General features: G+C 42.9%; 2 protein-coding genes across 4 annotated transcripts in view; both read left to right on the top strand.

Moving 5' to 3' along the window:
- Positions 1-25,887, top strand: part of col8a2 (collagen, type VIII, alpha 2) — a 62,091-nt gene extending 36,204 nt beyond the window's left edge. The window contains exons 2-3 of one of the 2 annotated variants that reach the window (XM_080863200.1): positions 7,412-7,603; positions 20,092-25,887. In XM_080863200.1, the coding sequence (XP_080719326.1) occupies positions 7,441-7,603; positions 20,092-21,995 (2,067 nt within the window). In that variant the 5' untranslated portion in view covers positions 7,412-7,440 and the 3' untranslated portion in view covers positions 21,996-25,887. The remainder of the gene's footprint in view (positions 1-7,411; positions 7,604-20,091) is intronic. The other variant, XM_080863199.1, reaches the window with a different exon arrangement.
- On the top strand, positions 8,752-15,877 carry LOC308384656 (uncharacterized protein). 2 transcript variants are annotated; one of them, XR_013969372.1, is made up of 2 exons: positions 8,752-15,491; positions 15,739-15,877. XR_013969372.1 is itself a non-coding variant. In XM_080863198.1 (2 exons), the coding sequence occupies exon 2, from the start codon at positions 9,431-9,433 to the stop codon at positions 15,185-15,187; it is 5,757 nt and encodes a 1,918-aa protein (XP_080719324.1). In that variant the 5' UTR covers positions 8,752-8,933; positions 9,181-9,430; the 3' UTR covers positions 15,188-15,877. The 2 variants fall into 2 exon arrangements, 1 of the variants encoding a protein (XP_080719324.1); XM_080863198.1 differs by having other exon boundaries at positions 8,752-8,933; positions 9,181-15,877.
- Positions 25,888-27,004: the final 1,117 nt, after the last annotated feature.

Raw genomic sequence — 27,004 nt, 5'->3', positions numbered from 1 at the left:
TGAAAATTTAAATAAAGACAAATAAAAGTAAAGGTAAACTGCAGTCTCAGATGAGACTCAAACATCAACCTTTTAGTTGAATGTTATACATGAAAATAACACATGATCAGTCTCCAGCCTTCTCATATTGCCTTCTTTCAGCCTTTAAAGTGGAATCACTTTTATAGCAACAATTAGTTTGGGTGTTTGTGGTAAGACCGTTCAACCGATCCAATTGTTTTGTTGGAGAAGTTCTTGCACTAACTTTGAAATTACTCATTTCTCCAAAGCCACAGCTAGTCTGTGTGTTCAGCCAACACACACCATGGTCCTCGACTAAAAAGGGAGAAACTGCTGTTTAAGTTTGGTTTATATTTAAAAGACATTGTAAAAAAAAAAAAATCACAATAACACTTAATTGATAAAATTGCTGCTCTTTCATTGTGGACTCCCTCTGCTTTTTACTTTTACGTTCAAATAAACAGCAGGAAAAGTTCCGCCGTGCTTGCTTCTGGCAGCAAACAATATTCACACTAGCAATGAGCAGCACAGACGAGCGGCCGGAGGAAGCCGAGTTTATTCAATTCAGAGCTGCATGGCAGGGAGAGCCAGAATCATCATTTTAGTTTAAAGATTAGCTACATTACTGAGCATCCTCAATGTTTTACTTTTGAGATGAGGTCACCTGCACAGTGCTCTTATAACACCAAACCCTTTACAGTTGTTGCATTCCAAATGTGCAAATCTCTTACTTTATATCAACGTCAAATTTTTTTTCACATGATGAGAGGATTATAATGTAATGTCAGTTTTGGAGAGTTTTGAGGTGCAATTTCATTGAGCATTTACTGGTCTGGAGAGAGGGAAGCAGATTGCTTTTTATAAGATTATTATTTTTACTATTTCCTTTTGATAACCTAATCAGGTACTCATATTGAGTTGAGGTGCATTGGGCAGACGGAAAGGTGTAGCTGTCGGTGTCTGCCCCCCACCAATTCCTCCGCATACTGTAATCCGCTTCTTGGCAGGTCTGGGGTAACTCTGGGTGTTTTGCAGACTTTCAAAATCCCTCTCTCTCTCTGCTTCATCCTGATTCCAAATACTACATATAAGATGAGGTGATAGAGCATGAATTGCTAAAGCAGCATGGGGGTTAGTCTGGCTAATATGCTGGAATGGATTACTTTTCATGGGCCTGAAGCTGTTCCTGCTAGGAACTGAAGAGCATATAATGGTCCCTTGTAAAACTCCCATGCAATTGGACATGTGTGAGGTCCTGGAGCTTTATAATTCTGAAACTAATTAGCCTCACTTTCACTGCTTTAACCCTTTGTCCCTCACACAGAGACCTGTTCATGAGTACAATACATCGACTTGCAGTTTTATGATTAGCGTGTCTGCTTCTGCACTCAGATTAAGTGCCCTAGGATATTAGACGTGTTCCTCTGAGTGAAGTCATCAAGAAAAGAAAACCCTCTTTGTGACCTCTTCACTCTCCCCACAGCTCCCCACAATTTACTCGGCCTTCATTTCCTTTTATTCTCACATGTTCTCCCTCTTTAACAGTGGCGTCAACATAAACTCGTTCCCCTTTGGACATCTCACGGCTCTTGTAAATGTAAAGGGATATAAAGAGTATTTCATCCTGTAAGGTGTATATCATTGGATGATGTCTGTGAGTGAGCGCCTTTCTGAGAGCTGTTTGATTTGGTGTGCCTGGGTATTTGTAAATGTGTGGTCATGTACATATCATGTGGATCAGTATAAATAGTCTACCTCATGTCTCGACATTAGAAAGAATTATTTACTGTGTTTCCTATGGCTGCTTTATACTTAACTTATGATTCAGTGGAAACACAAATAAGAGGACATTGGGGCTTTTATTGTGGCGGGTCAAAGGGGACTTTTTTTTCCTTTTCTTTTTTCTCCTGAGAAACAACCAAACAAAACTTTTCATACATTTTTCCAGCTGCTGGTAACTAAAATAACAGATGTTAATATCTCATTATATATGCATTAGCTTAGTGGCCACCTTTATGCACACGCAGCCATGTTATGTGAACAGCCGTGCTGTTTCCCTGCTGCTTATTTGCACAATATTGAGTTATTCAAAGCCAGCAAAAATTGTGACCGCAGCTCAAATATTACGCTCGGAGCTGACACCTTAACGTGCCACCGAGGCTGTTGGAGGGATTACCTCATACTAAAGAAGGTGATTCTCGAAGAAAAACATGCTCACTTTTCTCGCCCCTTCATACACAAGCCCTTAGACTCACTACAAACTGTGTTTCGTAACTGCTGTGCAGACCTTCTCTTCTGTCTTTCAATAGACTTTGTGCATTTGTTTTTCTTGACATCTCCAGGTGCATGTATTTCAACTACAAATCCGCTAAGGGCATTAACACTCACTTGTCTAGACTGCAGATTGATTAATAAACCACAAATGTATAAACTGAATTTGAAAAATCTTCTCCCTTTTCTCTCTATTCCAGGGTTGCTATGGCCTTTGTGCCCATTTTCAGCTCCTTTCTCACTCTAAGGGAGCCAATCTTTCATCTCATTGACTTCTCCTCACAAGCAGAGGACTTGAACATGATTTGGGCTCTAGCTGTGTGCCTGAGATGACTATTTTAAGGATATCCACTCTTAACTGACATCACACAGAGCCAAAAGTGTAAAGAAGCGCCCTTGATAGTATCAGAATGTCTCCTCTTTCCAACCTTTGCTTGTTAAATTCACAAAAAAACTGGGCTGATAATGGAAGAGATCCTGGGAATAGGACCTGGGTAAGACTTGTGGGTTCATGGTTGGAGTTAGGAACGGTTATGGTAATGGCTGTGGCTACAGTTTTTCAGAATGGGATGAATCAGCTAAAATATTTGGTCAGGTTTTAAGTGCCGTTCTCCCTGCGAGGCTTGTGGTTTTAACCAAACTATTTAACCGCTATAGGCCTTGGTTGTTCTTGAACCATTTGGTGTTTTTTCTTTCTTTCTTTCTCTCTTTTTTATGAAAGCCGGCATAATGCCCTACATGATGTTAAGGTGATGAGTTCTCCACTCAGGGAGCGGCTCAAATGTTCACCACAAAAACAATCACCTCCTCTTCCCCCCATGACACAGAACCCTCACACTCAGTGTACCTACTGTAATCTGTCTGTGCCGCATGGTTTAGGAAATGTCTGGCGGTCTGGTCCTGCATATGCACAGCTTAGGGGAAATGGAAGCAGAGTACCTTGGAGCTCACCTCCTCAGCGCTGATTATATTAGAAGGTAGATGCAGCAGTAAGGGAATTGTGTCTCCTCGTCTGTCTGAGCAAGCCACTTGAGATGCTTCTGAATTTGGGTTTGGAAGATGCCGAGTCTGCTTTGGCGGCTCAGAGCCTGCGTGGATTAAGGTTTTTGGCTCGTTTTAAGTGATGTCCAATGCATGTTCAAGAAAGGTGATTACCTAAGGGAAATCTATGCTCCATTTGCAAAGCTGCGGTGAAAGAGATGCAAACAAAATGATCTTGTAATTATGACTCCATATGCTATCATCATAATCATCTGATAATATTAACACAGCTAATAATCCTCTCGTTCATACAGTTATGTGGAGAATGCGAGTACGCCCCACAGGTACTCTTGGCTTTTCTCAGAAATGATATGATGATGAGAGATGAAGTGCCCTTCCATAGAAAACCATCAGAGCATGGCTTAAAACGGCCACAGGGAGGTGCAAAGCTGCAAAAGATAGATATAAAGCAGAAGTGATGATCACTTCTGTAACAAAATGAATGAGTGGTGCCCTTTCACCGTTCATTGCGACACTCTCTTTTATTTCTTCGTTAATGTTCCTTTTGTGCTCTGTCCTTGTGTGTTTTTGGCTCTGTTGCTGTATTCTGTCTTTTTTCGGTCAGATCTGTTTTGTATAATGCGTCACCCGTCCTGCCAGACGAAGCTTTCGCGCTGTAACTTTGGATCCTGCTCGTTGTTTAATGGTTGAAAGAGGCTTTCATTCATCATGAGCCCCCTCCACTCCACGTTCAGACTTGGGGTTTGTTATGATGTGTTTTGAATGGAATGATTTCATGTGAAAGTGGGTGAAACTTAACAGGTTTTCAAGTATTTTTAAGCCACCCTGTATAACTGCTTTCTAGAAGTCTTCTGCTTTCTCATGCGTACCAAGAGTGTGTGTTCTGTTACGTGGGTGTTCTTGTGTGAGAGAGAGCTCGTATGAGTCCAGCGGTGGCCAGACAGACGGGATTGCATTTTTAACATCCACTGCAGACCTTTTCTACAAATTAAATACTTGATAAACAGATTGCAAAGGTCTCCCAAGTGCCTGTCTGTGACTTGTCCCTGTTCGTGCACAGTTTCTGTGATGCCTTGCAGAATGGTGGGCATCCAGAGCTGCCTGTTAAATTGCATCTGCACCAAAAACCGCAGACCCCCATACCAGACGAGCTCCCCTGCCAGCCAGCCAGAAAGTCGGCCAGCGACCAAACGGCGTCTTACCAACGCGGCTCTCTTTTTCTCCTGTTTATTTCTCTTAACATCTTTTTCTGCGCTTTCGTGATTTCCCATAGATTACATTTTGATTTGAACACTTATCGAGAGGTCGTTGATTCTTCCTTACAGCATAAGCAAGCATAAACCACAGACTAATCATAATTTGTAAAAGGAACCCCAAAAATTCCCAAACACTTTGATAAATTGCTCTAAAACAGGAATTGAACAATCTAGCTATGCAATTATTAAACAGTCACAAAAAAAAAAAACACACAGCAGGAGAAAAGCTGTAAAGGAGACCTGGAGTCAGCACATATGGTGGCAATAAACACACCTTTTTTTTCTGAGCATCTGTGATTTAAAAACCACTGTGAATACCCCCAATTACTCCTAATGATGCTGCCAATTAACAGCAATGTGCAATTTTCAGATTAGCAAATGTCAGTTAGTGTTGGCGTGTGCTTTCAGAGTGATCGCTCTTCTTGCTGTTGAATGCAGAGACTAACAAGCTTCAAACTCACAAAATGAACACGACAAGACAGGCATTCATAATAAAAGAAGAGATTTGTGGATGCCATTATTTATTTTTTCATGTAACTACACAGGATGCTGCTATAACACACTGACCGGGAGCCTTATATGATTCATAGTGACTGAGACCTGCTATAGCATGGCTACAGTGGTTCTGAATTCTACTTGTGCTTAAAATAATGACCCAAAGTTATCAAAGTAACTGTCAGAAATCAAACCAGCCTCCAGTGCTGCCACTAAGCCCTATTATTATTCTGTTCCCTAAATGGATGATGAGCCAGTTTAAAGAAAGCAATTCAAGGCACATAGTTTTTCATGGCTGTGCGGTGCATTGTCTTGTTCTTTCTGAGTTTTTAAGCGCGACATGGTTGGCATTTAAAAACAAGCAGCGTGAGCCTGAAATGACATTTTGCATGTCACACCATCACAAAATAACTCCTGACAGTCATCTGTTCAAAGACAGCTGATTAAAAGAGTTCACGGTGTTACACCCCGGCCTAGGCAACCGGGGTGCAACGTAGAAAAATAAAGATAAAGAAAGTAAAACCACGAAGGCTCTCCACCAAAATCCCAAAACAAAAATATCCCATAACGAAAGTATTTACAACAGACTATTTATTTATAACAAAACACCAAACACAAGACGTCAAACTATTTACAACGGGGGGAGATCGCGACCATGACATACTGAAACACAAGGCTTAAATACATAGAAGGGGCAATCAGGGAATGGACCACAGGAGGGAAACACAGCTGGGGCAAATTAGACCTGACGAGACAGGGAAACGTAAACTGAAAACACTAAGATAACACAGACTTTCAAAGTAAAACAGGAAACACATAACAGTCACGCCAAAAGCAACACACCGACAACACCAAAACGTAACAGTTCCCCCCACCCAAAAATCAAACATGTAACCCCAAGTGAAATGTTTGATCCAGACAGATGAAGCCGATGAAGGCTGGAGCGGTCCCACTGACCCTCCAGCAGACGACGAAGGCTGGAGCAGTCCCACGGACCCTCCAGCGAAGGCGGATGAAGGCTGGAGCGGTCCCACGGACCCTCCAGCGAAGGCAGACGAGCAGCTCACTAGCTGCCCACATGGACACGCAGCCCACCAGCTGCACACACGGACACGCAGCCCACCAGCTGCACACACGGACACGCAGCCCACCAGCTGCAGAAGGCTGGAGCGGTCCCACTGACCCTCCAGCGACGACAAAGGCTGGGGCGGTCCCACGGACCCTCCCCCCAGCGAAGGCGGATGAAGGCAGACGAAGCTGATGGAGGCTGGAGCGGTCCCACGGACCCTCCAGCAGACGACGAAGGCTGGTGCGGTCCCCCCGGACCCTCCAGCAGAGGCGGATGAAGGCTGGAGCGGTCCCTCGGACGCTCCAGCGAAGGCGGATGAGCAGCCCACCAGCTGCACACACGGACACGCAGCCCACCAGCTGCAGAAGGCTGGAGCGGTCCCTCGGATCCTCCAGCGAAGGCGGATGAAGGCTGGAGCGGTCCCACGGACCCTCCAACGAAGACAGAAGGCCGAAGCTGTCCCTCCTTCGGACCCTCCAGCGATCCCGGACGAGCCCCCATATGTTACACCCCGGCCTAGGCAACCGGGGTGCAACGCAGAAAAACAAAGATAAGGAAAAATAAACCACGAAAGCCCTCCACCAAAATCCCAAAACGAAAATATCCCATGACGAAAGTATTTACAACAGACTATTTATTTATAACAAAACACCAAACACAAGACGTCAAACTATTTACAACGGGGGGAGATCGCGACCATGACATACTGAAACACAAGGCTTAAATACATAGAAGGGGCAATCAGGGAATGGACCACAGGAGGGAAACACAGCTGGGGCAAATTAGACCTGACGAGACAGGGAAACGTAAACTGAAAACACTAAGATAACACAGACTTTCAAAGTAAAACAGGAAACACATAACAGTCACGCCAAAAGCAACACACCGACAACACCAAAACGTAACAACGGGAGAGTTGCAGTGGAAACAGGAGTCTTTAACACGCTGCTTGAAGCCAGCACACCTACAGTCGCTGCTGGTCAGCAGTCTGATTGTGGTTGTGAAAATGAAGAAATGAAAGTTACGCAGTTGCCAAGTGCCATCTAAACCAAACACAGCCTTAGACTATGCTGAACAAATACTATACTGTAATAACTGTATGTTATTTTTGTGCCTAAATAATGTGTTTGCTCATGCTTCAGAAACCTGAAGTAAATTCATTTAACAGCCATTACCAATAAATGTACACTCACGGAGCTAAATTCTCGCATCACTTAAGTGATTTTCTGAATGTCTGGCATTGTAAAATGTTCAGTAAGATGGACCAAAGAGTGAAAGTGGGTTTTATTTTTCTGTGTCCTCTCTCTGTTCCCTTCAGTTCTTTGCGTGTGACACCTAAAGCCTGGGATGCTGTTGACCATGCTGCTGGCTCCTGTCTCTGTGCTACTGATGCTTGTGGTGCCTGCTTTTGCCGGAGGGTACGCCCCCATACCCCACATGAAGTACATTCAGCCCATGATGAAGGGGCCTATTGGACCTCCGTTTCGCGAGGGCAAAGGACATTATGTTGGTGAGTAGTTCCTGTGAGTATGTCATATGTAGCCCTTTTATGTCTCATTTGGTCCTCTAAAAGCAGTCTAATAGGTCCCCTCACACTTTACTGATTGGTCATTTAGGTCATTGGAAAACGCTGATAACTGCCATTTTACAACCTCCGTTCCAAAAAAGTTGCAACACTGTATAAAATGTAAATCAAAAAAACAGATTGTACAGATTTGTAAAACTCATAAAGTTGTAAAGAAAAGCGTCTGGACTTCTTTAAGTTGCTTGAAGACGTTTCACCTCTCATCCGAGAAGCTTCTTCAGTTCTAAGGTCAAATGGTGGAGAGTCCCAGATATAAACCTAGTGGGAGTGTCCCCCCACAGAGGGACAAAAGGACCCCCTGATGATCCTCTAATCGCCTGAGACAAGGTGTGAAACTGGGTGTGGGTTCCAATCAGCCAGGGTTTCGGGTGAGTTCATTGTGAAACCTGGCCCCACCTTATCATGCGAATTCCTGAGGTCAGATGGCCCAGGATGTGAGTGGGCGTTAAGGCGTCTGGGAAGGGATCTCAAAACTGGATTATAGATGGCAGACAGTTGGTGTCGTAAACCCCCGCCTCTGTTCAAAGATGGTCGCTCACAGTGGACATAGATGGCTTCTTTCACTCCTCTTTCAAACCATCTGTCCTCTCTGTCCAAAATGTGAACATTGGCATCCTCGAAAGAGTGTCCTTTATCCTTAAGATGCAGATGGACAGCTGAGCCTTGTCCTGTGGAGGTGGCTCTTCTGTGTTGTGCCATGCGCTTGTGAAGTGGCTGTTTGGTCTCTCCAATGTAGAGGTCTGGACATTCCTCGCTGCACTGTACAGCATACACCACATTGTTAAGTCTGTGTTTTGGAGTTTTGTCTTTCGGGTGAACCAGTTTTTGACACAACAACATTGTCATCCCCTATGTAGCCGGTGTATCAGAAAAACTCAGATTAATGCTCATCGTGCAAAGAACTCAACATGGTCCAGAAATGCTGCCGACTTCTCTGGACCAAAGCTCATTTAAAAGGGACTGAGGCAAAGTGGGAAACTGTTTTTTGTTAAAACAAATCAGAAAAATTAATGTGTTTTTAGAAAACATGCATCCTCTGCACTAAAGAGGAGAGGGACTATCCTTGTTATGACATGCATAGGTTCTTTCTCTTCAGCACCCTCTGCTGGTCATAGTGGAAATACTCACCAGCTTTTATTTTGGTGGGGTTTTTCTGTGTTCCTGTGGGTAGAGGAAACAGGAAGCTGGTCGCTTGTTAGCCTGCAGAATATGTTGTTGCTCTTTAAAACGTTTCTGCCTTGGAGAGTTATTGCTTGTGAGTATTAATGTACAACATGTTTACAAGTTTATTTGGTGCATTTCTATTACATAGATTTGTTTAGAAACCAGTTATTTCATGTGCTATGTTTATCTTTGAGGAAGCTAAACTTGCTAAGTTGTATTGTGATCAATACTGAGTCGCTGTTGATTACACATACTATATAACAGTATAGTTCATATCCTAGAAGTGTGTGTAAAGAGGAAAAGACATCTTGTGACATTTACTTTGTGTTTGTTTTTAGTTTTACGGGAAGAAAAGGATGTCAATCATTGAACTACTGACGAAGTAAAAAGCCTTAAACTTACTTCCGCCTCCAATGTTCATTGAAACCGTTAGCTGTCTGTCAAGTTGGGCAAAGGGACGCACAATAAGGACAGAACAGTAAAAAAGCAGCTTCTCAGCGAGCAGAGATAATCAAAGACAGCAACTTCGTCTGCCAGCACGTCTCATCTCTACTACTGCTTACGCTTGCCACACAGCAGCATTGTGGGATGGAGGACACACAAGCCACAAAAGAAATAACGCAGCTGTCGGCTCTAGAGACCAGGTCAGTGGCCTCTATAGCATCGAGTGGATCATCAGCCAGTCGAGCCGCTGCTGCAGCTCGTGCTAAACTGGAGGCAGCTCGCGCACGAGCCGATTATGCCAAAATAGAGTCAGAAATGATGATTGAAAAGGCTCGCATAGAAGCCAAATTGAACACTTTACAGTATGAAAAGGAGGTAGCAGCAGCTATGGCTGAAGCCAGCATCCTTGAGGTTGCAGCAGAGGAGTCTGTCAAAACTGAAAGGAAACCAGCCTTTGAAGAGACTGCTGAAAGGACACGGCAGTATGTGGAGCAGCATCTACAGCCAACCGAGAGTGCTAAACCAGAGGAAGAGCATAGAGAGTCAACTGTTCATGAGCTGAAGCCCACGATTCAACCCAGGCAAAGCTTTGGTACTCCATATGTTGAATCTCACTTGTTCAAAATGAGAAACAAAGCCATTCCAACATCAGGGCTATCTCAGGAACCAAAGTCTGGTATTTATCTCCACTCAACACCGCACCCACCAGAGAGCACAAGGGAAAGGTCGCCTGATCAAGTCACACCTCAACTCCTACCAGATGGCGGTGCTCAGGTGGGTGATATAGCAAGGTACTTGGCACGGAGGGATCTTATTAATGCTGGTCTCACAAAGTTTGATGACTGCCCTGAAAATTACTGGGCGTGGAAATCCTCCTTTCTGAATGCAATCAGTGGACTAAAACTCAGCCCCAGTGAAGAGTTGGACCTCCTTATTAAGTGGCTAGGGCACGACTCAGCACGGCATGTGAAAAGAATAAAGACGGTGCATGTCTGTCGTCCTGAAGTTGGACTGGACAAAGCCTGGGAGCGCTTGGAGGAATGTTTTGGCTCTCCAGAGATAATTGAAAAAACACTGTTCGACAGGCTTACAAACTTCCCAAAGGTCAGTAGCAAAGATCCTGTTAAGCTGAGAGAGCTTAGTGACCTGCTGCAAGAGGTTGAGGCAGCAAAATCAGAGGGTTATCTCCCAGGGCTAAGCTATCTTGACACTGCACGTGGTGTCGCTCCAATTGTGGACAAGTTACCACACAATATCCAGGAAAAGTGGCTCTCTCAGGGTTTTAGGTATAAAGTTGACCATAGTGTCATTTTTCCGCCATTTTCCTTTCTCTGTGACTTTGTCTGCAGAGAGGCACAAGCCCGCAATGATCCAGGCTTCAGGCTCTTAGCATCTACAACAGACCACTTTAGATCAGATACTACAGTGAGGAAGACCTATAAGGGTTTGGTCTCTGCTCACAAGACGGAAATATCACAGGGGAAAGCTGGCCAAGACAGCGTGAGAGAGCAAACCTGTGATGTGGAAAGGCAGTGCCCTATTCATAAAAAGCCACATCCCCTCAAGCGCTGCAGAGGGTTTCGCAATAAACCCATTGAGGAGCGTAAGACCTTCCTCAAGGACAATGGTATCTGTTTTAGATGCTGTTCTTCCACTAGTCACATGGCCAAGAACTGTAGCACAACAATCAAGTGTACAGAATGTGAAAGCAGGAATCATATCTCTGCCCTTCATCCAGGACCACCTCCTGCAACTCTCTTTGGTCATGGCGGGGAGGGCACAGAAGAGACAACTCAGCCTGCTATAACATCGACTTGTACCGAAGTATGTGGAGAAGCTCAGAGAGGAAGATCCTGTTCTAAGATCTGCTTGGTAAAGGTTTTCCCAAAAGCGCAGCCAGAGCGAGTGACAAAGGCTTATGTCGTGCTCGATGATCAGAGTAATCGGTCACTTGCCAGGTCAGAGTTTTTTGATGTTTATGGCATAGAGGGGTCAGAGTCTCCATTCACACTTCGTACATGTGCGGGAACAACAGAAATGATGGGTAGAAGAGCTACAGGCTTTGTAGTGGAGTCACTAGACGGCGCCACATCAGTCGCGCTGCCGACAATAATTGAATGTAATAACATTCCGAGTAACAGAGCTGAGATACCTACCCCTGAGGTGGCAGCAGAACATGCTCATCTAAGGCCAATAGCCCATCTCATCCCACCACTCGATCACAAAGCTGAGATCCTCCTTTTACTTGGACGTGACCTACTTAGTGTCCACAAAGCGAGGCAGCATAGAAACGGTCCTCACAATGCCCCATATGCACAGAAACTGGACCTGGGATGGGTCATCATTGGTGACGTCTGTTTAGGTGATGCTCATAAGCCTGCAGCTGTGGATGCCTATCACACTAATGTGCTTGAGAACAATCGCCCATCCTATTTCAGACCATGTCCAAATATGGTTCATATCAAAGAGAATTATGGGTCCAAGTCTGAGCGTAAAGCCTTCCCTACCACCAAAACACCTATAGTTAAGGCATGCACTCTTGGAAGCACCATCTTTGATACATCCGAGGACGATAACAAAATCGGCCTTTCTATTGAAGACAAACTGTTCCTAGAGGTCATGAAGAGAGAGATGTTCATAGATGACAGCAACAGCTGGGTGGCGCCACTTCCATTTAAGGGACCTCGCCAGTGGCTGCCCAACAATCGCGACCAGGCCGTCAAACGCTTATCCTCTCTTCAGCGCACCCTTGAAAAAAGGCCTGAAATGAAGAAGCATTTCTTTGCTTTCATGCAGAACATATTTGATCGTGACCATGCTGAACTGGCTACTCCACTTGAGGTGGACAAGGAGTGCTGGTACTTACCTACGTTTGGGGTGTACCATCCTCAGAAGCCGGATCAGATCAGGGTTGTGTTTGACTCAAGTGCAAAGTGCCATGGCGTCTCTCTCAATGATGTTCTCCTCTCTGGACCTGACCTCAATAATAGCTTATTGGGAGTATTGTTGAGGTTCAGACGTGAAACTGTTGCAGTAACCGCTGACATTGAACAGATGTTTCACAGTTTCATTGTAAGAGAGGACCATCGAAACTATTTGCGCTTCCTCTGGCATGAAGACAACAATCCTGCCAATGACATCTGTGAGTATCAAATGAAGGTTCACGTGTTTGGCAACAGCCCCTCACCATCCGTAGCTATATACGGCCTTCGATGTGCAGCAGCTCATGGTGAAGAGGAATTCGGATCAGATGCACGACGCTTCATTGAGAGGGAGTTCTACGTTGACGATGCGCTTATGTCAAGGCCCACAGCCAGTGAATCTATTGATCTAATGAAGAGAGCACAGGAAATGCTTGCCACATCTAACCTTCGCCTGCATAAAATAGCATCAAACAGCTCTGAGGTTCTTGATGCGTTTTCTCCAGATGACCGTGCAAAGGGGCTTAAAGAGCTAAATCTGGAGACTGATGTGACACCTACACAGCGAAGTCTTGGTCTGATATGGGACCTAAAGAAAGACGCCTTTACCTTTCGAGTAGCAGAGACAGTGAAGCCCTTTACAAAGCGAGGTGTCTTAGCTACAATCAATGGTCTTTTTGATCCCTTAGGATTTGCTTCACCGGTTACAATCCAGGGAAAGATGCTGCTGAGAGAACTTTCAAGTGAGGCCCTAGACTGGGACACTCCACTGCCTAGAGAAAGGGAGGCCGAGTGGGATACATGGAAAGAATCTCTTGTCGATCTCAAGAATGTACATATTCCAAGGACCTACGCTTCTGCTACGATGTCAACAGCAATCAGAAAAGAGTTACACATCTTTTCAGATGCCTCCACTAAAGCCATTGCAGCAGTTGCTTTCCTAAAGACCACTGGCGAAAATCAGAACCATAAGGTGGGCTTCGTTCTAGGGAAAGCAAAATTGGCCCCACAATCTGCTCATACAATTCCAAGACTGGAATTGGGAGCTGCTGTTTTAGCTGCAGAGCTTGCTGAAGTCATCACAAGTGAACTGGACCTAAATCTTGAGGCAGTTGAATTCTACACAGACAGTCGTGTGGTTTTAGGTTATATAAGCAACCAGACGAAGAGGTTCTATGTATATGTTGGCAACAGGGTGCAGCGAATCAGGAGGATTTCAGAACCAAAACAATGGCACTATGTCCCTACGAGCTCTAACCCTGCTGACATAGGCACACGCTCGGTGCCTGCCGCCATGCTTGGTGACAGTGCCTGGCTTAAAGGACCTGCCTTCTTGTTACAAGCTAGTGTTACAAGAGAAGCTGAAACCTATGACCTTGTGGACCCCGAGTTGGATGATGAAATACGCAGCTTTGTCACTCACACGAGTAATGATGGGTCTCTGCTTGGATCGCAAAGGTTCAGACGTTTTTCCTCTTTGAAGAAACTCCTCAAGGCCCTTAGTTTGCTCATTCATATTGCAAAGGTCTTCAAGAGCAAAGATGAAGGTCCCTCTTGCAGTTCATGGCATCATTGCAAACAGTCTCGCACAGCAGAGGAACTGACAAAGGCTGAGATTGTCGTCATCAAAAGTGTGCAGAAGGAAATGTTTGAGGAGGAACTTGCCTGTATTGCTAATGGTAAAGACATACCAAAACACAGCTCTTTACAAAAACTCAGTCCCTACTGTGATGATCAAGGACTCTTGAGGATAGGTGGAAGGCTCAAACACGCCAACATCGACTACAAGGAGAAACATCCTCTCATTATTCCAGGTGGTAGCCATGTTGCCAAGTTGATAGTAGAACACCATCACCAGCGAGTAATGCATCAGGGACGGGTGTTCACAGAAGGTGCAGTCCGTACTGCTGGATATTGGATTACAGGAGCAAGGAGGCTAATCAAACAGATTATCCACAACTGTATCACCTGCAACAGACTTAGGAAGAAAGCAACTGAGCAAAGAATGGCAGATCTGCCTTCTGATCGTATCAGCACCGAACCTCCTTTCACCTTCGTGGGTTTGGATGTATTTGGCCCTTGGTCTGTGGTCACAAGGCGCACAAGAGGAGGCCAGGCAAATAGCAGAAGGTGGGCTGTTCTTTTTACGTGTCTTAGCACACGTGCTGTGCACATTGAACTGATTGAGTCGATGGACGCATCAAGTTTCATCAATTCCCTGCGTCGATTCTTCAGTTTGAGAGGGCCTGTTAAGCAGATTCGATCCGATTGTGGGACTAATTTCGTTGGTGCTTGCCGGGAGCTAGGTTTCACACTGACAGATCCCGACGTGTCAAGCATTAAAACATACCTGGGAGAAGAGGGATGCACCTGGATCTTTAATCCACCTCACTCTTCTCATATGGGAGGAAGCTGGGAACGTATGATAGGATTGTCCCGACGTATCCTGGATGCAATGCTTCTCCAAACCCCGCACTCTCACTTGACACATGAGGTGCTTTCTACTCTAATGGCAGAGGTAACAGCCATCATTAATGCTAGACCTTTGTCTCCTATCACAACAGATCCTGACACACCCTTCCTGTTGACACCTTCCATGCTTCTCACTCAGAAGGTGTGCACTCCTCTTCCCCCTCCGGGAAGTTTTATTGAGAAGGATCTCCATCGACAGCAGTGGAGGCAAGTTCAACACCTTGCAAACACATTTTGGACCAGATGGAGACGGGAGTACTTAGGGACACTGCAAAGCCGGAACAAGTGGCAACGTAACCATACAAACCTCAAGGTGGGAGATTTGGTGCTCATCAAAGACGCACAAGCGAGGCGGAATGAATGGCCAATGGGACTTGTCAACCAGATCTTCCCGGATAAGGATGGCAGGGTCAGGAAGATTGAAGTGAGGGTCTCGAGAAATGGAACTATTAATACTTACCTGAGACCTGTGTCAGAGACAGTGTTATTGATGTCCCCAAAGGACTGAGAAGTATGTGTGTCATGATGGTAAACATTGTATTCAGATATAATCTGTAAAATCTTGCAGTTTATGATGTTTCAGTTGGTTCATAATGGTATTTTACAATACCAGACGGGGAGTGTTATGACATGCATAGGTTCTTTCTCTTCAGCACCCTCTGCTGGTCATAGTGGAAATACTCACCAGCTTTTATTTTGGTGGGGTTTTTCTGTGTTCCTGTGGGTAGAGGAAACAGGAAGCTGGTCGCTTGTTAGCCTGCAGAATATGTTGTTGCTCTTTAAAACGTTTCTGCCTTGGAGAGTTATTGCTTGTGAGTATTAATGTACAACATGTTTACAAGTTTATTTGGTGCATTTCTATTACATAGATTTGTTTAGAAACCAGTTATTTCATGTGCTATGTTTATCTTTGAGGAAGCTAAACTTGCTAAGTTGTATTGTGATCAATACTGAGTCGCTGTTGATTACACATACTATATAACAGTATAGTTCATATCCTAGAAGTGTGTGTAAAGAGGAAAAGACATCTTGTGACATTTACTTTGTGTTTGTTTTTAGTTTTACGGGAAGAAAAGGATGTCAATCATTGAACTACTGACGAAGTAAAAAGCCTTAAACTTACTTCCGCCTCCAATGTTCATTGAAACCGTTAGCTGTCTGTCAAGTTGGGCAAAGGGACGCACAATAAGGACAGAACAATCCTGCTTGTTATCAGTGATCAGTTTAATGGCCTGCATCTCTGTTGGTATGGGGGTGCATTAACACCTATGGAACTAGCAGCTTGCACGATGCTCGATGCTGAAAGTAAAATACAGGTTTTAGAGAAACACACAGTATGCGCCCGTCTTGATGACGTCTTTTTCAGGGAAGGCCTTGAATATTTGAGAAAGACAATGTTGAACTGCATACTGCATCTGTTACAACAGCGCAGCTTTGTAGTAGAAGAGTGCGGATTCTAAACTGGCCTGCCTTCTGTCCAGACCACCTTAACAAAAAACACAACAAAAACCCAGGACTGTTAAACAGCTAGAATCCTCTATCAGGCAAGAATGGGACAACATTCCTTTCCCAAAAGTCCAGCGGTTGGTCTCCTCAGTTCTAACTCATTTATAGATGGTTGTTTAAAGAAGAGAGGATGCTATACAATGAGAAACACTGCGCTGTCCCAACATTTATGAAACGTTTACCTGACATCAAATTCAAAATATGACCTTAGTATTTTCTTAAGATGGTACATTTTCTCGGTTTATACATTTGATGTTTTCTAAAAGTTTTTTTTTTAAATTTAAATAAAATATGGGGTTTTGAGATTTGCATATGATTGCATTCAGTGTTTTATAAAACACACATTTTACATTTTACACAGCATCCCACCCGTTTTTGAAACTGGGGTTATGAACTACCTCCATAAAATGTAGCCTTATGTCTAAAGCACCAAATCACATGAAGCTCTGATTGCACATTGTGTGCTAAAATCGCTCGTCTTACCAACTGGATATCACCATTTATTACATATCCCCCAGGAGAGAATGTAAAAAAAAAAATCTAGAAAAGATTAAATCAGTTCTAATCTAACTCGAACTACACCATTCGCAAGGCCAGTGGCACCATAATTAAAAGATATAGGGCATAATAGAGCATCAAATTGGAATATGTCATTGGTCTTTGCTGGAATTCACCTTTCAGTAGGTGTCACCAGAACCACGTTTTTGCACTTGGTCTGACAGACAGGCTAATAAGATGACAACTGTCCCAGTCATGGCAGACAAAAAAAATCAAAGACCTATACAAGGAGTGTATCTCAGCTAAAGGCATGCTTTGTATAAATAGAATTGAAAAGAATGTGGCAGAAGTTGGATTTCTGATATATGTGGTACATTGAATATGAGCTTGCTGCCACTGTGTGGTAATGTGTCCACACTGCATTACTAATGAAATTATTCAGTCCTCTAATGGAGCAGCTGACTGCCTCTTTTCCACAGTCGGCTAAGACAGCCTGACTTTTTGGGTTGGCTTAATATCTCAAAAAATAATGCCATATCATTATCTCTGGTTTGAGGCACCTAATTTTTCTTCTGTGTGTGCTATATTAACGGTGCTGTAAAATGTTATATGTTCAAGTTTTTCCCAACAACCTAATCTTCTGACTGCTTGTGCTCCCCATCCTATCAGAGGGACTGCATTTATTTAAATGTAAACATTCATAAATGTACAATACTACAGTGTGCACAGTGCATAGCATGCTTTTACTACTTTGTTTTAGATTTTATAGCTTTTCTCAGTTTTGTTGGCTCACTTCTCAAACAAACAACAGTTGAAGTTAGCAAAAAATAATTAGAGAAAGTCTTGAATGAATGAAATGAAAGAGAAACAGTGAGAGCATTTAGCATTCTCAGCACAGCTCCCTACAGTGTGAACAGGTTTTGGCTGTTTAACACTTTTTGAAGTAGGTTGTGTCTCAGTTGAACAGCTTTATTCTCCAGAATTATTTCTGTGAGTCATCTGATGCTGTGTAATAAATTTAGTTGTTTTTTTTTAACTCTGCGATCCCACAGTTGATTAGTGAGAAGTGACTTGAGCACATCAGAGTTATGAAAATGTGTCAACATGAAGGACCAGGTACTCAGGTAAACATTTTACAGAGGAAAGAGGATGCCCATAGATAAGACATATGGAGGGATAAGCCCCTGTGTGAGGTTACTGAGAAGCTGTGGCACTGTGGACTAGTTCTGTTCTGTGCACTGCTCTATAAATTGTCTGTGTTTTTTTTCTCTTTACTTTGTTGTGTGACCACTGCAGGAAAAATAAAATCGCTCTCTAAAAGTACATGCAAATGTAAGTGCTCTTTTGCATTACAAAGCAGCATGTAAAGCCTCTTGTGCTGTTTATATCAGCGTAGTATAGCATTCACTTTGATACACAACAGAAGTCAGTTACCCCAGAAAATAATAGTCTGGTACGGTGCAGTTCTTCTGAATTATTTTGGCATATTTGTCTTAACATTTTTGAAATTTCTTTTTTTTTTTTTCATTTCACATAACAGCTCATACATGTAGCAAAACAACCCACAAACAGCTGCATCTCATCCCAAACATTAAATTATGTGTCAAAATTAGGGAGCTGTCAGTAAGTAAGTTTTAGCCACTATGTAAATTATAGTGGTCAAAATGTTTACACACTTTGTCAGATTCTGAAATGCTGAAATCCTCATCTTCTAATTTCCTAAAAGTCTTTTCATGCAAGCTGTCACAGCAAATTCTTACTGTACCAAACCATTTCCTCCTATGGTCACACAATACACTAAACTACAGTAAAAACAAACAAACAAACAAAAAAACCTTAATATACACAACACTATACAGAACAAAATATGTAGCATAACAATAGCAAAAAAGAAAATATTATCCTGCTATGTGCAGGAAGAAAACAGCTCTGTGGATCACTATGCAGCCTGTCAGTCCTTTTTCTTTGGCCTCATATTTTCACAGACCTCACACATTATGCTATCCCTTGCAGTAAAACAGCAATTGTGCTAAGTCATTTGCAAACACTAGCAATGATCTTTCTGGTGTGCTCAATAGCAAACTGCTTGAAAATTTCAGCTGTCTGTAGGGGGCAATATTGGTCCATGGTTCCATTAGGAATGCCATGAACTATTTCTGGAAAGTGTTCAAAGGCCTGGCAAGGGTGACATTCTAGGGATGAACAGGATGCAGCAAACAGGAAACCACATCAACCTTAAACCAAGGTTTAAGAATAACAATTCATATGACTAAAGGACTGAATGGATCAGATAGGGCAAGCTCATCAAGTAATAGACATTTTGCAATCAACCTCAGTTCTATTTGACAAAGATCTCCTTGTTATTAGCTAACATTCACCATTTAATCAGACTTGGAGTGCAATAGACAGGAACTGTGTTGCTAAGTAACTGTGTTATTTGTTTTTTTTTCCTGTTTAAGCCTGGCTGTGTTGCACTCCACTGTTATAGGAAAGATTAATGACAGAGTTTACAACCTGTGGCACACTTTTAATGCTGTTTTCCTCTATGGTTCAAAATCAAAAGTAAACTCCAATAACCTTAACAGGAACTCCAACTGAGTCAGTTAGGACAACATCAAAGGTAACTCAGTGACAAGTGTTTGTCACTTGTGATTACATAACAAGTGATGGACTGGTGACCTTTCCAGAATTTAGTCTAATAGAGTACCTTCAGACTGGGTAATATTCAGCCACTCACAGCACTGATAAAGTAAAAGAAAATGAAATGGAAATGAATTATGCCACTGATTAAGATATGACTTTTCAGTCTCTAAACTCATACTGAAGTATGCAAAGTATTAATTTCTTAGATAATAATCATGTAATATATTTTGTGTATTTCTCGAATTTTCAGTGTTTCTTGTATGTAGATAATTAATTCTTTGATTTCACAACAGAAGAACACAACCAGCCTGGTTTTATGCCTTCTCTTTGTAGTACTAGTTAAACTCTTATTTAAAAAATTACCCAGTATTTTTACAAATGAAAAATTTCTTCAATAAAAAATATCTTTTGATTCAAACAGTTCTTTAATGATAAACTCACAGACACTTGTTGATTGAAAAGATGGATAGTCTGTCAGTTTCCATAACAGCTAAGTACAAAGTAGTATAAAGTAGTCTAGAGAATCTTATCTATTCTTCTCAAAGAATTCAACTAATTGTATTACAGATAGTTATTAAAATCCAGTCACCATAGTAGTGTGGATTGAGATGACATCTTTTCTCTCGGACATCAGCAATTTAAAAAAATACTTACTTAAAGTACTTAATAATAATGATGATGATGATGATGATGATGATGATGATGATGATGATAATAATAATACCTGTAACAGTAGTCCTAACAACCTGTACATATTTTTTCTAGATATGCCACCCATGATGGAAGTGAAGGGGGAACCCGGCCCCCAAGGGAAACCAGGACCAAGAGGTCCCCCTGGACAACCAGGCGTTCCAGGGAAACCTGGACTGGGAAAGCCTGGTTCCCAAGGCCCACCAGGTCCTCAGGGACCTTCAGGCTTTACGGGAATTGGTAAGCCTGGACTTCCGGGACTCCCAGGAAAGATTGGGCCAAAGGGGATGCCTGGGGTTAATGGTGAGGTAGGCCCTCGTGGTGAACCAGGTCTCCGTGGTCCTCCCGGGCATCCTGGGCTTCCTGGCCCAGCTGGACTGTCCTTGAATGGGAAACCTGGGCTTCCAGGTATGAGAGGCCCCCCTGGGGTCCATGGCGAGCCAGGAATAAAGGGTATAGCTGGCCCACCAGGTGATCGTGGGCCTAAGGGCGAGAATGGAAATGGGAATCCAGGGCTTCCAGGTCTAAGGGGTTCTCCTGGCCCAAAAGGGAGTATTGGACCACCTGGTCCTTCAGGTATTGGCACACCAGGACTAAAAGGTTTGCCTGGAGTACCTGGTCCTAAAGGTGATAATGGACTCCCAGGTGATCAAGGACTCCCAGGAGAGGCAGGGCCCCCGGGACTACAAGGTTTGCCAGGGCCAGTTGGGTTGGGGAAGCCTGGGCTAGATGGACTTCCTGGAGCACCAGGTCCACAAGGTCCAAAAGGTGAATCTGGGGCCAGGGGTACTCCTGGAATGCCTGGAACTAATGGCTATGGAAAACCTGGTCCAAATGGACTAAAAGGAGAAAAGGGACATGGTGGATTTCCAGGTCTCCCGGGGGATAAAGGAGAACAAGGACCAACTGGACTAGTTGGGAAGCCAGGACTTGATGGACAACCAGGACCATCAGGACTTCAAGGTCCAATGGGATTGCCAGGAAAACATGGAATACCAGGACAGAAGGGAGAGCTCGGGCCCCGGGGTCCTCCTGGACTGCCTGGCCTTCGAGGTGACCAAGGCCCCAATGGACACTCTGGAAAACCTGGTATGCCTGGGGAAAAGGGCATCCCTGGGCCCAATGGTCCTATCGGAAAACCTGGACCTAAAGGTGAGGCTGGGCATATTGGCCCCCCTGGGAATCCTGGTATAACAGGTGCCCCGGGGCCTAAAGGGGAGTCAGGGTTTATGGGAATTCCAGGCCCCAGGGGCCAGTCGGGCATTCCTGGTCTTCAGGGGCCCATGGGTCCCATGGGTCCACAGGGTCCCCCTGGCCTAAAGGGTGAACAAGGACTTCCAGGGCCTCCAGGGCTGGGCAAGTTGGGTGAGAAAGGTCCTATAGGTCCCCAGGGTCCTCCAGGGAAACAAGGCTCCCCTGGACTTAATGGCATACCTGGGCCTCCTGGCCCTCCAGGACCCCCTGGCCCTCCAGGAAATGGCCATACAGTTGTTGCAGGGCCAGAGAGTTCAAAGTTAGATGGGGGAGAAATTCCAGATGACAGAAAAGGCCCTGCATATAGTCAAGTTCCATTGTCCGCCTCTGTGGCACCAGCCTTCACAGCTGTCCTTACCACACCATTCCCTCCTTCAGGCATGCCAATCAAATTTGACAGGACCCTCTACAATGGGCAAAATGCCTACAGCTCTTCTACTGGCATATTCACTGCTCCTTTATCTGGTATATACTACTTTGCATACCACATGCATGTAAAGGGAACTAGCCTGTGGGTAGCATTGTATAAGAACAATGTACCAGCCACTTACACATATGATGAATACAAGAAAGGCTACATGGACCAGGCATCTGGTAGTGCAGTCTTAGAGCTGAAGGAGGGTGACCAGGTATGGGTCCAGATGCCTTCAGATCAGGCAAATGGCCTATATTCTACAGAGTACATCCATTCTTCCTTCTCAGGATTCTTGCTCTGTCCCACATAACCCTATCTTTTCCTTAAAAGATGTTGCTAGATTGGCACCTCAGTGCAGCCCTTAACCTAAAATACCTGCAGCCATTATAGAAACACAAAACCCATAAAATACTCAATATTATTGCCATAGTCTTTATCTGTCTCGCCCTCAACAGCACAAGCAAAACAAAAACTTTGTGAATGAAGTGAGTTTTTAAAGGCAGGGGAAGGAATTTCATACTGTGTTCTTTATTTCAGTGTCCTTCAAATGTGTGTTTTAATTGTGTTTTATGTTTGTGTTTTTTTAAGCTTTTAGCTTATTTTAATTATTATATTGTCATAATTTTATTGTTATTATTTGGTCCATGTCATCATTGTTGTTGTTGTTGTTTATTGGATTCAGACTATTTAGTGCCTTACTTTTTAATGTGCTAGAAACCTTCCCGTGTGACTGCACAACCTGCCCACATGCTCTGACACAAGGACGACATCACCAAACTCTGATGGGGGGAGGGGGAGGTCATCGCTGCAGTCATGTTGCCCTGGTGTGTTATTTAAATCATGAATTGCTAGAATTATATTGAAAAGCCAAAATACAACACAATAAATATAGGCATACATTACAATACCAAAACGAAGTATTTGGTGTGGTGTGTTACTATTAAGTTTTACTGAAATTTTTAGGATTTTAAATTGTTGCTACATAAAAATAAGTTGTGATTGAACTCAGCAACAGTTGGTTTTAGGGTGAGATATATTTAATGATAGTGAACATATGCACCTGTTCAGGGAGTTTCTCTGCTTCACTATGCATTTAGTAACCTACAAATTTCAAATAATAGGTCTTCCTCTTTCTTGTAATTTAGTTTACATGCAGTTCAGAACAATTAATTCTACAAATAAACATGACCTCACATTTAACGAGGTAGACACCATTAAATTGCCCTTTAAATAGATCAGCACCACCAAGCAAGACCCCTGCATCACCCCCCACCATCATTCTTTAGGACATTGTTAAAAATGTACACAGTCAGTGTTCACAGGCCAGAAAATAGATAGTGTCTATGGACAAATGGACAGTAAGGACACACATACTGCTGATTCAATGGCCTGTTTCCTTCTGTTTTCCTTCTGTTGATCTGGTTTCATCACTATCCCAGGCATCCTGTTCACACATTCTAACCATCACATCACTGATTTCTAATGTCATTAAAAACCCTTTCCCTGATTCCAAGGGAACCGTCTGCACTGCCACATTAGAAAAAAAATATAATCCTTTAACAACATGATGCAAAATCCACAAAGATTTTGAAAACCTGAGTCTGCTGAGAAAACAAGGAGGCAAAAGGATAAGTAAACAACAACAACAATTCAATTACGTCCTTCACTGCCAGTTTCTGTGTTGTTTGTGATAGATGTCAGGCAAATAAGAGCAATTTTTAATCATTTGTAGCTCTGAATGACAGGATTTTCTAGTTATTTCTAAATCAAATGTGTCAAAAATTGCTTAACTGCTGAGCTTAGTGTAACATCTGTGGCCAGGATGTTTCAGAACCGGATAATGTCAAAGTGCACGGCTGGAAATGAGAATCAATTTGCCTTTAGTCCATAAATAAGTGAAAGGGTCTGACTGGGGCCTGAAGATTGTGAAATGCAGGTTGTGTAACATTTTAACAAAACCACGCCAGATTTCTGGGAGAGGTGGTAGGTCAGAGGTGTGTTTATTCATTTCTGTTGGATGAAGTATTAAAGATCCACTCTGTGCATGCGTGCACTTGTATGCTTAGTAGGTATACCCTTCAGCCCGTCACTGTGTCACTGCGTGCGTTTATGTGTGCGGATTTGTCACAATGTTCCCTTGGCGTTCAGGTCCCGAAAACGTTAGCGAGGATAATAATAAACTAAAATTAAGTTACAAAACTGTAGGAACGGCTTACAGTCCCATCAATGTTCCACCAGAAGATTTTGAGTTGTGTTTTTTGTTTTAAAGAGAATCTTGTAGAAGATTTACTTTACAACACTCTAAAGATGAAAGGTGTAAAGGCGTGCAATAACTACTTTGTGCCAAGTCACGAACCAGCAATTTTTTTTTTTAAAAAGACATAAAAAAAGACATACTATGAAATGTACAAAATGTTTATTCACCAGTTGTAGTTACGAATCACAAAAGATAATAAAATCTAGGCAAAACAAAACAAAGGTTGGTGCTTCTATCTAACTTGTGCCGCCCTGACGCTCGTAAACACTGAATTATGACTACCTTACATCATGATGGAAGAATGTCAATGTACACGAGCATGGTGCCAAACATTTAGCCTTCCCATTAGAATGAATGTATAATGTTTGACTGTTTTATGGTGGGTCACAGTGCATAAACAGTAACTCTTCACGTCGCTTTGGAAAATTAGTGTGAGGATAAGGCTTAATCAGTATTTCTATTTCTATGTAATGCACTTACTCTTAGCCCTTTCTGTCTCATAACATGAACACATCGACAACTGCTATGTATCATTGTTGCTATGTGAGTCTACAAAGCAGTCTCGTTATGTACTGTATGTTGCCTTTTATTTTTTTTGAATCACCTCCTCTTTTTCGACACACGGTGAAACGGTGATGAGAGTTACATGCGGCTGTTACGCTCTGTCCTCATATTTTCTTAGACAATGTCACTTGCTTGCTGAGTTTGCTCTGTGTGCAAATCATTTAACAAGTGTCACTGAGATCCATGTACCGCAAATGTTTTGTTTTTCTTTATTAGGAAAAAAAAGAAAAAAAATCACAAAAGCCTTGCTTCGGTTCTTAAGGGATATATGTTTGTTTTAGTTTCAGTATACAAACGGCCATTCCCATTTGCACATGAAATTAATGAAGATGTATTTATACATTTATGATAATTTAATAGGGATGCCAAAACTGACCACCGAAGCCTGGGACATATAAATGGTATTTAACAGCATCGATGAGTTAAGAGCATTTACAACTTGTAGTTAGCATTCTAGAGTTGTTTGTGAAGGATTATTTGTATTATTTTCTATTTGTGTAATGTACAATGTATCAACGTATAGTTTTTTTTTTGTCTTACAAGGCTATTGTGTGCACTATGCAATAGAATTTGGGTATAAAATGCACTCCTTTTTGATTGAAAATGTTTGTCTGCTTATACAAAATCTACAGTACTTGATTGTATTGATACCACGTCAATAAAAACAAAGAAAAAAATGCCTTGGATGCTGGCGTGAAACTTCATTGACTTTCTGTTGTATGGTTATGTAACAAAGAAAATATATATTAACTGGAATACAGAGGCTACTACTACATCTTAAAAAAAATCAGTAACGGAGCAATCTGTTGCACGTAAAAGAACTGACACTAGAGGGAGATATACAATTATAAACAGCGTTTCAGGCCTCAGAGAGATGGGTGATTGCATAGTAAGTTTAGGACTGAAAAGAGGAACAGGTAGACTTTTCCTTTTCAGGTCAGCTCGCTGGATGTAGATGGAAGCAACACATATCTTTGCATAAATATTTTGCATGTTGAATATATGGGTTATCACGTAAGCAGAAGAGTATAAATGGATGGATAGATAACTACATTAAATGTGGATAAACAAACATATGAATGAGCTGGCTTTTAATTAAAACAACTAAACTAACTCTGATGCGTGACTGGAGGCGATTCAACAGTCTGTACTTTTCGAAACAAAACGGTTCTTGTAGCCAATCCAAAATGTGCTTAGATAAGAATAAAATCTATTTTTAAAAAACAGCCCATGAGTTCAGGGATAATATGGTGCTATTACTTGCTGGAACTGTCGTCACCATGGTGAGCTGTCATCAGTCAACCGGATTCTTCTTACGTCGTGCTGACGTCAGACCATCCATGCTGCATTCGAGAGATCCCGGTAATTCTGGCGCAGTGACCGCAGATACAACCTGATGCACATACATGTGCTGTTATAGAGAGAAGTAATAGAAGATATGAAAAGTTACCTACACTAAAGCAAAGTGAGGAACGACCTTGAAGCTAATCCCTTCAGACGTTGCCATGCATGTCACTTAAACTTTATTCCAGTTTCCGCTTCCTGATAGTTAAATTGGTGACGAGGAAACACTCAAACAAACAAGAAAAAAAAATGCTAGGATGATCTGGGATACACGCGTCTGTCGTTTAAAGTTTTCCGAGGTTTGCAGATTTCTCAGGTGGCCCTCATTTTGTTGACTATTAATTCGCACTGCCTGGTCGACATTTTTCCGACGGTCCCTGAAGGTCTTGTACAAACTGAGGAGGAGGCTCCTCCCCGACAACAGTTCCCGACCTCCGACGAGATCTCAGGCTGCCACACTAAAGAGGAACAAAAAGGCGATCTGACAGCGCTTTCTGCACTCCCTCCACTTTCTCCGGGGTAGTCACGGGATTTCAATGTTCAGCTTGCTCTTTGTAAGTACTCAATGACTAAAAGATCTCAGCAAACCTCTGGGAACTTCTTTCTGCGTTGATTGAATGTAATTCTAGTGCTATAGATCCGCTAGAGCCCACTGAAAAGTTGAGTTCCATATGTTAGGTGATCGCCACACTGCCGGGCAGCCAAAGTAAGTTGCATGAGGAGTCGTCCGAGAATAGTGTCCAGTATGTAGCCACGTTAATGGTAGCTCGCAGAGCAAAGCTTAAGACGGTTTAATCGTGTGCTACAATCGGTGTTGAAAATCCCGTTAAAGGTATGAATGTTCATTCTCACTGCCTCAGACATCCGTGATATCCACACTTGAGTCAATTACCTTTGTCTTGATTGTTGCAGTGCTGCTGGTCTAAAAGATTGCTGCTAAAAGCAAAGTGCGTTAGCTAGCCCGCTAGCTAACATAGCTGCGCTAGCTTGCTATCGCGGCTATGGCTTTTTCCCTAAAGAAGAAAATCGCTGACTAGCATTAGGACTACTAACACGACTATGTCATAGCTTGTGTTTTTCTTTTAGAACAGGATACGTTTAGTTGTATTCATAACGTGGTGTTTTCTAAACTGACCGTCGTTCGGAATACCACA

The sequence above is a fragment of the Rhamphochromis sp. 'chilingali' genome (assembly GCF_963969265.1).
Source record: "Rhamphochromis sp. 'chilingali' genome assembly, chromosome: 17".
Lineage (NCBI taxonomy): Eukaryota > Metazoa > Chordata > Actinopteri > Cichliformes > Cichlidae > Rhamphochromis > Rhamphochromis sp. 'chilingali'.
The sequence above is the reverse complement of the archived record's forward strand: the minus strand, read 5'-3'. Positions and strand labels throughout refer to the sequence as shown.

Bases quoted from the DNA above. Each gene is read 5' to 3' on its own strand.
- LOC308384656 (XM_080863198.1), top strand. From the start codon at position 9,431: ATGGAGGACACACAAGCCACAAAAGAAATAACGCAGCTGTCGGCTCTA.